Source organism: Eschrichtius robustus, chromosome 19 (assembly GCF_028021215.1).
Source record: "Eschrichtius robustus isolate mEscRob2 chromosome 19, mEscRob2.pri, whole genome shotgun sequence".
NCBI lineage: Eukaryota > Metazoa > Chordata > Mammalia > Artiodactyla > Eschrichtiidae > Eschrichtius > Eschrichtius robustus.
The window spans coordinates 50,015,598-50,028,819 of NC_090842.1; the positions used below are offsets into that span (position 1 = coordinate 50,015,598).

The following is a 13,222-nucleotide window of genomic DNA, read 5'->3' on the forward strand; positions in this document are numbered from 1 at the left end:
TATTTTTTTAACGTGGAGGTGTTTTATATATTACATGGCTGTAATACATCTCTCATTTGTATAATTCTAGGTTAGGAGCTACGATTCCACATAACTGCAAGAGTAGTCTGAATATAGTAATAAAGGTATTTTACAATTTTACATGATATGTTCCCAGCGTTTTGTTGGCATAATTTGCCAGGGTTAATAAAAGCTTGTGATTATCATATAAATGCTCTCCCCACTCCTCTTGTGGATGGGTTCAGGCTCCCCGCCCCCCTACACCCCGTTATCTGGGCTTGCTTTAGCACAAGAGAGACAGTGTGGACCCCAGGGTCCACCTGCCCAGCTGGGCTCTGTTTTCTGCTCCTTGAAAATCCCGAATCAACAGGAAGGAGCCGCCCTGCACTGAGTCTTCCAAAAACCTTTCTTCCCATCTCCCTCGAGCAGGGCTCTGGGCCCTGACTTCGACTTCTCTCATGCAGATGGGAGACCAACCTCCGGCCCCCACGTGGGTCACCAGGTGTGACCGAAGCTCCACTACCGGTGTTTGATAGCATCGCCTTCCGAGGGAGAATCTAACCTCACGGGAACATCTTCCTTTCTTTTCCATTTTTATTCTTGGGGAAAATTCTGTCCACGCCGCCTCTAAGTGAATGTTTGCTGCTCTCCAAACCCAAAGTTCACTAAAACTCCCCTGATTTACGGGCGGCTTCCGACTGCCAGCACCTGGCAGACACAGCAACCAACTCAGTCATAAACAGATCGCATACAATTTAATTTTAATGTGCTCGTTAGTCGTAGCACATTTCAGACATAATTGTGAACGCGACACAAAATTATAGCAAAAAGACAATTTTAATGCTGCCGTAGAAAAGAGGGTTATATGAAGAGTCACATAATGGTGGTTCATTGTCAACAACAAAACAGGGCACAGAGTGTCTGTGCCGTTTACATGCCAATATTTTATACATAGGTTCTCATATGGTGTCAGCTGTCAGTTACTTCTGCAAATTAACTGCCAAAAATGGAGAAGAACAGAATCACTTGGAGAGCCGGTAACCACGGGTTACCTTTCATAAGCCTAAAGATAAAGCTGCAGTGTGGGATCTTGGGAGAATAATTAGGAAGAACAAAACAGAAAGTTACCAATTGAAATAAAAAAGGCATCCTACAATATGGAATAGCAACCAAGAGGGCTTATAAATAAGTAAAAGAGGTTGTATCACAGAATGCCTCGTGACTTTTAAGCAAAGTATTACAGTACAAACATTTTAAAGGCTTTATCAATGTTTAGGAAATACAGTACAAGTTCTCTCTCTTTTTTTGTTCTTTTTTTTTTTCCTTTTGAAATAGACGTAACCCTTTGAGCACTGAGTTTATTTTGAGCGTTATTTTTTTTTTTTTTTTGGATTTCTAATAAATACCTTTAAAAATCATGTGCAAAATAGTTATGATGCCTGCCATGGATGGATTTCCTGGCCTCGTTTATTCAGACTGCTCAAAACAAATGATAATATGATGCTAATAAATATGTATAATTTAAACGTGAACCTCTATCAATATAGATGTACTGTATAGCAAAACAAACAATCATACTTTGCTTTCAGATAATGTTTCTGTATACTTTATAAATGTTATCTGTGGTATCTTCTGTATAATTTACAATGTTTGCATGTAAAAAAACAAAACCCATAGACCTTAAAAAAAAAAGAAAAAGAAATATACACTATACATAGGCATGGCTTATGCCCAGAGCATAGCAGGTACATAAAACACTGTTGCTATAAATGCAGGAAAAAAGGTCATTTACCCACAATCACATTTTTCATAAGAGAGTCTGAAATCTATACAATATATACATCTATGTTTCAATGTGAAAATAATATTCTTTTAAATTTCAAGGCGTGTTATACCCCTGCAGACCTGCATAAATGGAGGTTCGTATTATTAATTATAACTAAGCTGGTAAGGAATTTAAAAAACAGAGCTTCATACATTATTATTATTTTATTTTATTTTTTAACCAAATTAATGCAAAAGTGCTTCAAAGTACTCAGAGCGCTAAAGATGAAAGGGTGAAAAATGCCAGCACACTCGGCCGCGTGGAAAAATGTGGCCGGTTTCGTCATAAATGCTTAATTAAACTGTCTGTTAATGCATGCAGCTTGAAGCATCGGGGGGTGCTCACAACTAAATCCCATTTACACAAAGTTCCAAACACTTACCACTGCGTTTTAACCTTCATATTTTACCAGTGACAACAGCTGAGTATGCACCTCTATTAAACACTGTACAGTTATACAAAACAGTCCAGCCCAGAGTGATTCTCTGCAGTTAAAATAAGAACATGTGCCTAGAACAAGACAGAGGGGCCTTAAGGTGCCTGCAACAGTTTCCCTCAAAGCAAATCACAGTCGTTTTCATCAAAAGCAAACGCTACTGCTTCTCTAACTCGGAAACATACAGAAGGTGGTCCTCTGGGGATTTCCCGTGTGTTTTGCTGAGGTGAAGTTTAACCGCATGCTTGCTCGCAAAGGTCCGATTGCAAAGTTTGCACTGGTAGGAGGTCCCCAGGTCCTCCTCGGGGGAGGACGTCACCAATTTTTCCGACGGTGACTTGGTTTGTGCTATCTGATTGTTAATCTGTTCGGTGGACAGTTTGGACAAATCCCGTAGCCGGAAGCCCAGGTGTGACTCGAGATGGCTGATGTACGTGGAGGGAGTCCTGATTTGTGACGCGCAGTCATTACAAAAGAACACGGGGTGACCAGTGTCCAAGTTTTTGAGGAACTTTGTTCCACCTGTCCTTCGCAGCTGGTACTTCACGTTGGCCAGCCAGTGGCTGATGGTGGTCATGGAGAGGCCGGTGAACCTTGAGATGTGCATGCGCTCCTGGGGGCTCAGGTCCGACATGATGTACTTGCCCTCTGAGGTCTGCCGGAGGCTGGCGGCGAACTGGGCCTGGAGGATCAGCAGGTGCTGGGGGTTCCAGTTTGATTGGCGGCCCTTCCTCTTCTGTGCGGGCGTCGCCTCCTCGGCCTCCTCCAGGGTGGCCCCGTCAATGTCAGACTTCTCGGAGATGCTGGAAGGGGTGGAGGACTTTGACGTGTGGCTCTCTGTCAAGTTCTTCAGCATATCGGATATATCTGACAAGGCGTTCTCGCGGAGCGGCGAGTTTGACATGAATGATACGACGGCAGACGTCTTTGCCGTTGTCACCGTGGATGAGGAGGTGGCTGGGGATGTGGACGTGGGTGACAAAAGCACTGAACCCAAAGAGCAGCCTTTGTCGCTCTTCCCTTTTGTCAAGTCTATGGGTTGGTCGTTGTTGACGTGGTAGAAGTAGCGGTCGAGGTGGTCCACCTTCTTGGACTGCAGGGGTGGTGGGGTGGCCACCGCCGCCTTCTCGGCCAGGCTGTTGCTCATCTTGAAAAGCATGCTCATGGGGTCGAGGGCAGGTAGGGAGGGCTTGGCAGCCTTGCCCAGGTGGATGTTCATGACCGACTGGAGGGCGCTCAGAGGGTTAACGAAGGGCTGCTCCGGCGGGTGGTCAGTGATGATGGCCGTGCTGCCGCTCAGGCCACTGCTAACGGGCTTCACCAGGTCCCTGCCGTTCTCCACCGGCTCTGCCGGGGGGCTCCCCTCCTTGCAGCCGTCCCGCTGGGGGCTGGGGCTGTCCTCCTGGCTTTTGAAGCCCCCATCGCTGGACGCCTCCATCCTGATGGGCTCGCTGACCTCGCTGCTGCACGGGGACGGGGTGGCCCGCTTGGGCGGAGAAAGCTTGCCCTCGGGCTCCTTCATTTTCTCCTCCGCTTTGGCAACTTTCTCGGTGACTTTTTTCACCAGCTCCTCCATGGCGTGAAAGTTTGTCTTGGGCATGGGTGAGGTCTGGCTGCTGGGCGGAGAGATCAGGGTCTGGTTCTTCGTGGGGGACACGATGTCACTGTTGCCATACATGGGCTTCAGGGGTGTGCTCTTCCCCGCGGAGCCCAGAGACAGCTTCATCATGTTGGGGAGCTGGTAGGCGGCGTGGATGCTGGGGTAGCCCCCCCAGCTGGGGGTGCCGTTCTGGGCCTTATTGATGGCAGACGTCACTGTGTTTTCTAGGGACTTGAGGATATCGAGCCCCCCCTTGGGACTCTCTTCTAAGTCGTTCTCAGTCAAATAGTGGTACTTGGAAGAGATGTCGTACTTCTCCTCCTCCTCACAGGCCTTCTCCTTTTCCTTAGGCTTCTCGTCGCTGACCGCTTTCTCCTTGTCGGCCTCCTTCTTGACCTCCACGTTCAGTTTCGGGGAGACGCTGGCGGGCGTGTTGGAGGGGGACGTGAAGGTGGTGGCGGCCAGGGGCACGGATTGCACCTTCTCATCCAGCAGGGTGGTGATGCTGGGCGTGACAGGCGTCTCCATGATGGGCTTCCCCTTCTTCATGGCCGAGTTGGTCACCTTGATGAAGTGGCCAGTCACCATCATGTGGGCCGTGAGCTCCTGCAGCGTGTCGTGCGAGCTGCCGCACTCCATGCACTTGAGGATCTGGGACTTGCGGGCCTCGAAGTGCCAGGCGTAGCTGGCCCCGTTCTGGTGGCCGTAGCGGTTATTTGGCGTGATGTACGGGTTGGAGTTCTTCTGAAGCACGTCGTTCGTGTCCGCCACGGCAGCTTTGGGGGTGCCGCCGGTGGAGTCCGGGGAGCTGGGGAGCTCCAGCTCCAGCGAGGCCTTCTTGCGAGCGGCAGGGATGATTTTGGCTGCGACGGGAGTGACAGGTTCCTTCAGAGGCACTTTTTGGTAGTGTTTCGTTTTGATCATATGGACACTCAGGTCCTGGAGGGACTCGAACGAGTGGCCGCAGTACATGCACTTCAACACCTTCTGGGCGTCCTCCTTCCCTTCCATTTCCAGCAGCGAGCGTTTGCGGGGCTTGGACCAGCGCTTGGGGTTGTTGTTGTCGGTCTCGTGGTTGTCGTCGCGGTAGTGCCCCGTCTCGTTCATGTGCACCGTCAACTCCACCAGGGTGTCGTAGGCGGCGCTGCAGTCTTTGCAGCGGAACTTGCTGGCCCCAGTGAAGATGGAGCCGTAGAGCTTGCTGCTCTGCCGGTACAGCTGCACGGTGCTGAACAGGCTGGGCTCGGGCAGCACGCGGCTCTGTGACACCTGCTGCAGGGTCTTGGCCATGGCGCTCTGGTGCCAGTCGAAGCTCCCGCTGCCGCAGCTGCTACTGCTACTGCTGCTGCTGCTGCTGCTTCCGTTGTTCTTCTCCGAGGACGGCTGGTGCAGGTTGAGGGTGAGGTTGGACCAGTAGGAGTTGGAGAGGAAGTGGTTGTACACGGCCTTCATCTGCTCCAGGCTGTCCGACACGGTCGTGTCTTCGGGTGGGACCGCCGCCTCCTTGGTCTCCTCTTCGTTCTTGATGGAGCCGCTTTCAAAGTCGGCCATCCGGTCACTAGTCTCACTGATGTGGGACTCGCTGTCCATCTCGTGGCTGGAAAACTCAGCCGCTGGGGAGTTCTGGTAGCTGGGGCAGGTCTTGCTGAGCTCCTTTTCTGGGCACATGTACTTAGCCGAGGGCTCCCCATCTGCCAGGCTCTCTTCTGGGTCTATGTCTTCGTCTACCAGGGCGGCAGCCTTTAACTCATCTGAAACATAGGCTGCCGTGATAACAGGTGGGACAAGTAGGGCAGAAAGAAGGGACACAGGGAGAAGGAGAGAAAGAAAGAAAGAAAGAAAAAAAAGCATTAGTAAGTGTTGATCTTACCTAGAACATTTTCTCGGCTCTTGGGAAGACACAGCAAAGCAGACAGGCACGTTTATTTGTAAAATTAAATAGTTAAAATGTGGTGTTTCTTTGGAGCAAAAAAAAAAAAAAAAAAATCTGCTCTTCAAACATAATTTGCCACCTTATTCTTCTCAAGGGGCAACAGCTTGAAATTAAAACTAAATTTGAAATTAATGAAGCACATTCTGGAGGTGGCATTCATTTCTAAAGTAATAAATTACTTGTATCAACCTCAGAGACAGCAGTTCCTGTCTGTCAATTAATATGTCTTATGCTTCTCCTACCCCTAATGCATTTCTTAACAGACAGATTCACAATTTAAATTAAGCAAGCATTTTTTACTCATTACATTTTTGAGGCTCAATCTTTAATAAATATAAAGCACAAAAACATCAATACAATTTTTACGAAGTAAAAAGAAAGTGCATCAATTGCAATAAATTAAAAACAAGGTTTTGTGGCTTTCTTTTTTCTTTTTTCCTTCTGAAAAAGTAGGTCTTATAAGAAGCTTAAAGTAAGTTTCCTTATAGAAGCTTGGACAGGTGTTGGTTTGTTCTAGATGGGAGGGAAGACTCTGACCCGCCACCACCCAGCCCGGGCCGTGTCCCCCATGTGTACACTCAGCCGTTCTCAGCTACCGGCACACACACTACCCATGCAGAATTATGTCAGAACAAGTTCAGGAAAATTGGTATGCGGTGCTCATTCCTGCTGTATAAATATATACAAGACCTTCCAGTGGACCTTACAAATGTCAAAGTGTTTGCTCTTTAGACTACTTTGTCAATATTTACTCAGCATAAGCTTCATGGGCATCCAACAGGGATCCTGTCTTTCTGGAAGCTATGTAACTGGGGATGTAAATCCAGCCTGTACTTCCGAGCAGGTGGAGGTTCTCTGAGCAGGGCTGAGCAGCCGTGGGTTCTGGAAGACGCACTCCAGAGATGCAAAGCCAGGAGAACACTTGCATTCATGGAACTGAGTGATTTTTTTTTTTTCATTCTTTTGTATTCAGTGACTTTGGTTTTTCCTTACTGGGGCTTGCCTGACACTGTAAACCAAGTTGGGTTGATCTCGTGAACAATGAGGCATGGCCAGCCCTGTGGTGAGTGACAATGCTAAGCCAGAAAAGGGGTGAAAAGTAATTTCTTGTCAGCCCCTCAATACCTGTTTGCTTCTAAAGGCCAGCGGCTGAGTGTGTGAGGCAGCCGGAATGGCACAGTGTTAACTGCGTGGCTGATTAAAAGCTCCTCCGAAAGAAAAGGAAACTTTGTTTGTGGAATTCACTCCCATAACTTTAAAGGTCCGGCCCCAGATCAATTTCACACCAGAAAAAAAAAACAAAAAAACCCCAAAAAACCAAACAGTGAAATGACTCAAAGAAGATTCCCAGGAAGACACACAGATATTTCCCCTGGCTCTTCCATCCAGGTCATGTGTGATTTTCTTCTTTCCTAAGACCCCTTTGAGCATCAAGATTTCTACACTGAGAAACTACCGACATCCCAACACCGAGGTGATCTGAATTTGGATGGGAAGTCTGTCCCAGGTACACACATTCAGATCAGCTGTAGAGGTAAGGGATGCTTCTGCTTATATGCAAACAGTAAAGCAAGAGTCTTGGGCTGCAGCTGTGGAAGGTCCTTCACAAATGACCAGAAGAAAGTGCCCTGCTCCGGTCAGCTGTGGTGAACCTTCAGTTTAAGGCCATGCACTTGGAGCTGACAAATTAACATGGCAAACAAGCTCTTTTCCTAGGGCCAGGGCCACAGTGGTTAGCAGACTATGGAGCTGGTCACAAGGGGGAAGATGAATGCTCTTGTTGGGAAAGGAAGAGGAGAATAAAAAGGAAAGAAGGTATCTCCTCCTCTGCACACCATCCTTGGCTTCAGCACACTCAAACCCCAACAGGGCTGGCAGGTCTGCAGGGAGGGGAGCTGGGGGCAAAGTGACCAAGAGTCACTTTGCCTGGAACTCTCCTGGTTTCAGCACCGAACGTTCCACGTCCCGGGGATCCTCTCAGTCCTGGGCAAACCCGGTCAGCCGACCACCCTGGCCAGGGGACACCCAGCAGGACCAGGTCAGGGCACCCAGGCAGATCTGCATTACTCTCGCAGAGGAGCTAGAGCAGGGCGATGTGGGTTTGACTGTCCGCAGAAATGCACTGGGTGCGAGTAGGTATAACGTTTGCATCCAAGGGGCCTCATTTGGAACACTGAGTCTGGAAGGAGGGAGAAAACCACAATGGCCTGTGTCCCTGCCCGGCCCCGTGTGAACAGGGTAGATAGATCCCAGAGCCCCTTCTCTCCCGGAGATGGCCCTGGGAGCCACAGTCCGCAGCGTGAGCCACACCCATCACGGCTCCCATGGAATTCAGTCTAGGAGAGGCAGGAATCCAGAAATGGCCCCATCTGGCCACTACAGGAGAGAGACACCAGGCAGGCAAAAGAAGTCAGAGCCAACGGTGGACATGAAAGAGCCCAACGTGGCACGAAGGCCACCAGCTAAGGGAACATGGGCGGCTCTGCCTGTCCACCTCCCACCCAGGAGCAGCGTGGCCCCCGTGGAAGCCTCGGCACGGTGTGGGGAGCACAGCAGGCTGTCTGGAGAGCCCCCCAGAGCACACACACGCACCATCATCGGCCTGGCCGGCTCCCACCCCGAGCTGGCCCCCAGCGAACTCCAGTATGCCTTGTAAATCGCACAGCAGTATCAGAATGCCATCAGTCTGATGACGGAGGAGGAAATTAATATTGAAAGAAAAGTAAGGCCAACCCCCCTGGTGGGAACCAAATCCTACTCTGAGGAAAATTAAAAAGCTTCGGGGCCAAGAGGCCCTGAATCCTGGGAGACGTGGCATCACCCCACACACCACCCTTGTCATGGTTTCTGAGGCTCCTTACAAGCACCCTTGCACACTGCCCTGACAGGGACCTCACCACCTACTGAAACAGCCATTTTCTTTCCAGACCCAACAGTGAGAAGTACTTAGAGGGCAAAGCACGAATCCTTCCGCTATGTTTTGCAATAATTGCACTCCTCCGAGAATATCACATCCACTCTTGATGACTGAACTTCAAAAAGTGGTGAGAAAGCTGAATCGGGCCCAGAGAGATGGCAGAGGGGATGAAGGGATGGAAAGGTTCATTCATTCCACTAATTCTGATCGCGCCCCACCCCCGCCAGGATATCCTTTTCTTTCTCTCGGCCTCCATTTCCCCATGTATAAGTGACAGGGCACTGCGGCCTGATCGGTAAGGCCCTCCTCCTCTCCTTCTCTGTTCCATGGCTTTTCTGAGCAAAGGGTAAAGAAGTGAGGCAAAGCCCACCTGCTCTGGCTCATTCCCTCCACGTGCTGGCTCCTCACAAGGACTCAGCGGTTAAGTCACTCCTTTGTCCCTTCTGCTCTGCACTAACCAGCAAAGTCCCCAGCCGGAGAGGAGGAAGAATGTCCTCACTGGGACAGTTGATGCCCCGGATCAGGCCAGGAGGGGAGGGGGGTTGGGTGTCTCCATCACAGACTGGGTGGGACAGTGAGAGGTCAACAGGGGGCGGGGGGGGGCACTGGGTGAGAAGCCGGCCCCACCGAGGTGGCCATCAGGGGTCCCTCCTGTCAGGGAGCCGATGGCAGGCCCTGTCCCCGGCTCGGACCTGACAGGTAATCGCGCACAGGTAATCAGGCCTTGGGAGGCTTCGCTACTGTGGACGGTTATTTTGATCCCTGCTGCTATTTAGCTTTCCGCTTAACTTTCTCTTTCTGTTCCTGTCTGGATTCTCCAAGGCCAAGGGCCCACTGTACTCTTACAATCCTGCTTTGGGATTCCAGCTCCCTGCTTTGGAAAGAGGTTGATTGGAGGTCACGTCCAGCAGCAAGATGCTTGTTTCCAGCCTCTGTCCCCTCCGACCCCAGCATCTCTCACCCCTCCTCAAGGAACCCCTGACTCCAGCCCCAGCCCCTTCCCTCTGTTCTCCAGACAGAAGCCACCGGATCCTTATCATTCAGGGGGTGGGTAACGCCCCACCCCCGCCCGTGGAACACCCTCAGTGACCTCCCATTGCCCCAGAGTCCTCCACCATCTTGGCCCTACTTCCTCTCCAGCCTCTCAGCTTCTAGAACGTGCCAGAGCCTCTAACTCTGTACTGCTGCCTCCTGCGCTGGAAACCCTGGGGCAGATTCAAAGAAGAGGAGGGGGAGCCATCTACCCCTCCCGGGGCTGCAGTGGAATGTAATATCTGGGGAAGGGGGCTTCTCGACCCCAACTTTGTCCCCTTAGCACGCCACCCGCTCCCTTCTTTTTACAAGGCACACCACTGAAATCTCTAGCTTACAGCAGATGTTCCAGGGTGTTCCAACAGACTGTCAGCTTCATGGGGTCGGGACCAGCCCTCCCACCCCCCCCAAAATCTGCTGCAACCCTACCGTCTGGCCCGGAGTAGCCACTCAACACACATCCACGGAATGAATGAGTGAATGAATGAATGAATGAACACCATAGATGACTTCTTCAAACCTCCTAAATAGTTGCCAAAACATCCAGATAGATCCAGACTCCAGCTGGTCCCAGAGAAAGCAGATGTGCTGGGGTCTGATCCAAAGTCCTTCCTGGATCCGTTTTCTGAGCATGGGCGGCATGAGGACCGACCTCTGTGGGACAGGATGACAGAACCCTCCACTAAGGAAGAGGGGAGGAAGTCCCCCAGATGGTGGTCTCCTTGCACTGGCGCCACCCCTGGCTGTGCCCACATCCCAATACACCTCTCCAAGAATGCATCAGTGTCACTGTTTTCTCTTGAACAAATACTATTAAAATAGAGACCTCTGCTGCAGGTTCCAGCACAGGAGGCCCTGAACTGTAAGGGGGAGGGACTCGCATTCAAACCAAATCATCAGCTGCAAAGATGCAAAGAAACACACGAGAGTGGAGACTCAAGGGAGGATGCACTGGAGCCTGTGTTTCATTTTTCCCCAAGTGGCTCAGTGGAAAAAGTTCCTCTCCAAGAGGTGAACCCTTACCAATTGCTGTGACTGCTTCCCTATTACATCCCCACCTGCTCTCCCCTTCAGTGAAATGTAAGCTCTTCAGGCAGCAAGACGTCAATCCAACACCCCAAAGCTGAGGGCCAAGGACACATTTTTGGACAACTGGATGAACTCAAGAACTTGGCATGCCCAGAACCAAGTGGGACTCTTGGGCAGAGATGCATGTTCATGAGAAACAAAAAGCTCTCACACTTACAAAGGCTTCCTACAAAGTTCCACAGCCCAATGCCCTGGAATGTCAAGCGATGAAAAACCCACACTCCTACCTAATATGTGCATGTTTATGAACCATTTTCACATGCACTGCATTTGATTCTTTCAATGGTCCTGGCAGGTGGATAAAATGATTTCCCTTTTGCAGCCTAGGAAACTTCAGTTCCAACAAGTTAAATGGGACACTCCCAAGCCCTCCTGTGGGGACCCCTCAGGAGTCAGTATAAAGGGGATTTGACGAAACTCCTAAGGAATCACACAGAAGGAGCATGGAGTGAGCTTCTGCCGCATCAGAGCCTTCCCTGATGCCCCATCCCCATTGGATCCCATGCCTGCCCCTCCAGGAGAGTCCTGAGTCCCCTCCCACAGCTCCCTGGGGCTTGTGCCTTCCAAGACGTGGCCACAGGGACAGTGGGCTGTCCCAGGAGTGAGGAGTCAGCCAGTGCCGCAATCAGAAGGTCTGGAGGCAGCAGCAACCTCATTAATATTTATTATCATCATTAACAAAACCCAACCACTAGGTAAAAAGGAATTAATACTTTTGATATAAATATAAAACAGTAAGCCGGGGCATAATGGAATTCATTTCTGGGCAAGTGGGAACTACCTTCATCACACTGTTGTGCATCTCCCGCCAAACGAGGAGATGAAGGAACTGAGGGGTGTCCCTGTGGGGGTGGGTCTCCAGCCGCAGGGCGGGGGCTGGGCTGGGGGTAGGGCAGCACTGGAGAGAGCTGGAGAGAAAGGAAAGAGGGCGTGGCTGCGCCCTGCTCCCAGAAGCAATTTCAAAGTAAACTGTCCTGCGGATTTTTGCATTTTCTGGGCTGAAATGAGGGTTCTGAAGTTATTACCCTGTTTTCAAATTCCCAAGACTGCCTGGGAAGGTGAATTACTGGCTAATGCGTCCTGGGACCCCCGCTCCCCTCTCTTCCGAACAGGTGGTCCATTCAAGGTACAAGAGCACCTCCTCTTGTACCCTGAGTGGGCACCCTCCATCCTCAATGACTGCGATGGAGGGGGAAGAGGAGGCAGGGAGAGGAGGGGGTGGGGCTGAAGAAGGACAGGGCTGGAGAAGGGTGAGGAGAGAGTGGGGGGCAGGGATCAGAGCGAGAACAACGGGAGAAAGATGCGGGAAAGAGGGAAGAATCCACCAGGACTAGGGTGGTGTTGGGAAGGGACAGAGAGAAAAACAGAGACAGAGACAGAGACAAAGAGGTGGAGAGAGACAGAGATACAGAAAGAGGCAGAAAGACAGAGACAGAGATGGAGAGAGATAGAGACAGAGAGAGACCCCCAAGGGCAGTGAGGGAAGGAGAGAAAGAAAACCAGTGATGGAGATTTGAGAAGAGGTAGAGAGAAGAGATTATTCTAGCGGTGAGGACGGTAAGGAGAGCGCCTGAGCTGGGGGTCTTGGTGCAGGGCTGGTGTGAGGAGAGGGGCCCTGGGGTGCTGCTGGGGGTCAGCTCCACGGCTGGAGACCCAGGTCTTGTCTCAGCCTCTCCTGAGCACTCAGATTTTCAAGACATAAGGTGACTTCTTATTTTAAGGGTAATTTAACCATCTGAGGGCATGACCAAGAAGGCAGTTAAATGTTCAGCCAACCCTGGTGGGCAGAGCAAGGGGATGCAGCTTGGGGACAGAGGTTTCTTCTGCCCCAGAGATGATCTGGGCCGTCCTGGGTGGAGGACACCTGGCCAGGGGAGCCCAGGAGGAGCAGGCCCCAGAGCCCAGGGCCTCAGCAAACCCCAGGAGGCCCTCTCCGACCCTCACACAAATGATCACATTTGAGACTTGACTTGGAACTGCCTAGAAGACAGGCGTAGGCGACATGCCTGAAACTGGACAGCTTGTGAAGACGGCCGTTGGCTCTGGACACCAGCTCAGGGCTCATGCACGCCAGTCTCTGTAGACCCTATTCCTGACCTCCCTTCACAGCCAAGACCACTCTGCCTGGTTCATGAATCAAATTCAAGTCGAGTTTTAATAAACACCCTGCCTAAAGGCCTAGGGAGGCCCGAGTCCTCTCAACCGTTCTAGATGTGCTTGGACACAGAAATACACCAAGATCATCACAGGTGTCTTGGTCACCTCTGAACCCCTCCCCTCCACCCCACACCTGGGCCCATAACAGAGGAGAGTCCCGGTAACAGCAGGGGTGGGCAGGTGGGAAGCCCCAGTAGCCCCACCTGGAGAGATGGCCATGAAGGTGCCACCCT

The 13,222-nt window shown here is 51.1% G+C and overlaps 1 protein-coding gene across 2 annotated transcripts in view; it reads right to left on the reverse strand.

Annotated features, from left to right (window-relative positions):
- Window positions 1–818: 818 nt before the first annotated feature.
- TSHZ3 (teashirt zinc finger homeobox 3) overlaps window positions 819–13,222 on the reverse strand; it is a 70,949-nt gene continuing 58,545 nt past the window's right edge. For both annotated transcript variants that reach the window (XM_068528741.1, XM_068528742.1), the window contains exon 3: window positions 819–5,624. In XM_068528741.1, the coding sequence (XP_068384842.1) occupies window positions 2,419–5,624 (3,206 nt within the window). In that variant the 3' untranslated portion in view covers window positions 819–2,418. The remainder of the gene's footprint in view (window positions 5,625–13,222) is intronic.